Consider the following 2,564-nt stretch of genomic DNA (forward strand, 5'->3'; position numbering starts at 1 on the left):
AGCAAACTGTACTGGACAAAATTAAATACAAGTATTCAAAAGGCTGCCCAGGATCTCTAGCTGTGCTAACGACAGAAGAAGAAAGTTTTATTGTCAAATGGGTTTGTTATCTGGCGGAAATAGGCTTTCCAGTAACAAAATATCAACTTGTAAACTGCGTTACTAACTTGGTTAAGGAACTAAATCGGCCGAATTCTTTTAAAAATAATATACCAGGCAGAAAGTGGTTGCAAGGGTTTTTGAAAAGAAATCCCACAGTGAGTCAACGTGTTTCGCAATCCTTAACAGTTTCTCGTGCGTCGGTAACAGAATCTTCTATAAGAAGTTGGTTTAAAAGAGTATATCAATACTTTGAAAATAACAATTGTCTCGATGTTTTAGAAGATTCAACACGAATCTTCAACTGTGATGAGTCCGCGTTTTTTCTTTGTCCAAAAGGTCAAGCAGTTTTGACAAAACGGGGTTCAAAGCATGTATACTTCAGATGATGTTAAAGAATGTGTTACATTATGCATAGGAGCTTCCGCTTCCGGTAAAATGATGCCAACTTTTGCTCTCTTTCCGTACAAAAGACTTCCAACCAACATACTTTCCAAATTTTCTTCTGATTGGGCTATTGGAAAGTCGGATTCAGGCTGGATGACCTGCGAAACATTTTATGAATATATAACAAATGTCTTTTATCCCTTCATCCTGAAAGAAAATATACAACTCCCAATCACGTCACGTCACACGTCACATTTGTCGCTGCATCTTATTGAGTTTTGCAAGAAGCAAGGAATCATACTTATAGCGCTTCTTCCAAACTCGACGCACTTGCTGCAACCAATGGATGTTGCAGTATTTCATAGTTTAAAAATAGACTGGAGAAAGCAAATACAAAATTGGAGAATGCTAAATAATTGACAAAGAATAAAACGGGAAGATTTCGGACCTATTGTTCAGAAATGCATACAATCTGCAATCACTTCTGATATACTACAAAACGGTTTTAAGGCTTGTGGCATATTTCCGTTTAATGAAGATGCAGTGGCTTACAATAAAATTTTAAAACCTGACATCAGAGACACATCCAATATAATCAGAGTACCAAATATGAATATCGCAGAAATTTCAGAGAACACAGAAGCAACAAAAACACTCGAAACTAATTCCGAAGAATTTTTACAAAGTTTTAAGAAAAGGTTGCCGGCTGAAAAGCTTAAACTGTTTATTGAGTGCAGCGGAACTTGGAAGGGTGATGTTAAAGACGAAAACTTATTTTACTTTTGGAGAAGTGTTAAGAATGAGCAAACAAGCAGCTGCATTGCAACTTCCGATCTTAATATTACGACTATTTTAGCTAACAACGACTGTTTGTTGGATATCGAAAACATGAGTATTGATTTCATAGATTTCAATGAAGAATTAGTTAACAAACATAATTTGAGCAGCTCAACTCCATCTTATGCCGTGAAGTCCAAGCAGCGTGAAGTAGTACATATATTGGACAGTATACCTTGCCCAGTAGCTCAAGCCATTAACTTCGAAGATATTCCAACAACTGTCAACCATCCACCAAGACCTCAGTTGCCCCCTAGGGAGGCGAATGACAATGTAGACGTGGTTAATATTAATTCGAGAACTCCACCAAAAAGCACAGTTAATGCAATAGAAATAAAAACATCTGAATTTCCAACGCCTTTCAAAAATGCTCTTTTCTGGCCAGAGCCCCAACCAGTGAACCCGAACAAAAAATTTGTCAAGAAAAAATTAACCCCAACTGTCGCCACTGCTTCTGAATACATTGAGTATCAGCGACGCTTGGATGAAGAACAAAAGATTAAGAAAGAAAAGATAATTTTAAAAAAGAAAGAAAAACAAGGTTCAAAGGTGAAAGTAAAACGGAACATTAATAATAGTTTTAATCCAGGAGACTATGTTGTAGTAAGGTATGAAGGCGAGAAATTTCCTGGGCAGGTGTTAAAAGTTACTAATGGGAATCCAGAAAAATTTCAAATCAAAACCATGACAATGAGTGGATCTAACTGGCGTTGGCCAGAAAAAAGAAGATATTTTAGAATACGACGCCGATGAAGTAGTTAAAAAAATTAATTTACCTCAGCCTATAAATAAGAGAGGAATATTTTCAATACCTGATATGTAATAAACTAAAATTTAATATTGAACTGACTTTATGTATATTAATGTAATTGAAATTATTTTATTTCACGTACAAGTAATTGAATGTATACAGTTTTACTAACTAAATACTTATTATTTTATGTTTATATATCGCATGAAATGCATAGCTGACAAATAATGTCATTAAAATATTTGAAGTTATTTTATTTTATCTAACTAAGTAATTTTCTATGTGATTTATGTGAATAAAAATGTTTCGTTGTGTTCCACGTATAAACTGTGTAAGTTTTACTAACAAATTGCTAGGAATAATTGAAATAAGAACCTTTTCTAATGTAGCACGGAATAAGGATCACTTTAGCACGGAATTAGGATTTTGACAAAATTTTAGCACGGAATTGGGGCCAATTGAGTGTTTCAGAAAAGCATTAATAAAAATA

The 2,564-nt window shown here is 34.5% G+C and overlaps 1 protein-coding gene across 1 annotated transcript; it reads left to right on the forward strand.

The window, feature by feature from the left end:
• Positions 1 to 878: 878 nt before the first annotated feature.
• LOC126765849 (uncharacterized) lies at positions 879 to 2,076 on the forward strand. The gene has a single exon (XM_050483531.1). The coding sequence runs from the start codon at positions 1,096 to 1,098 to the stop codon at positions 2,074 to 2,076; it is 981 nt and encodes a 326-aa protein (XP_050339488.1). The 5' UTR covers positions 879 to 1,095.
• Positions 2,077 to 2,564: the final 488 nt, after the last annotated feature.

This window comes from Bactrocera neohumeralis, unplaced genomic scaffold (assembly GCF_024586455.1).
Source record: "Bactrocera neohumeralis isolate Rockhampton unplaced genomic scaffold, APGP_CSIRO_Bneo_wtdbg2-racon-allhic-juicebox.fasta_v2 cluster11, whole genome shotgun sequence".
Taxonomy (NCBI): Eukaryota; Metazoa; Arthropoda; class Insecta; order Diptera; family Tephritidae; genus Bactrocera; species Bactrocera neohumeralis.

Coding starts and splice junctions, on each gene's coding strand:
- LOC126765849 (XM_050483531.1), top strand. CDS start 1,096: ATGAATATCGCAGAAATTTCAGAGAACACAGAAGCAACAAAAACACTC.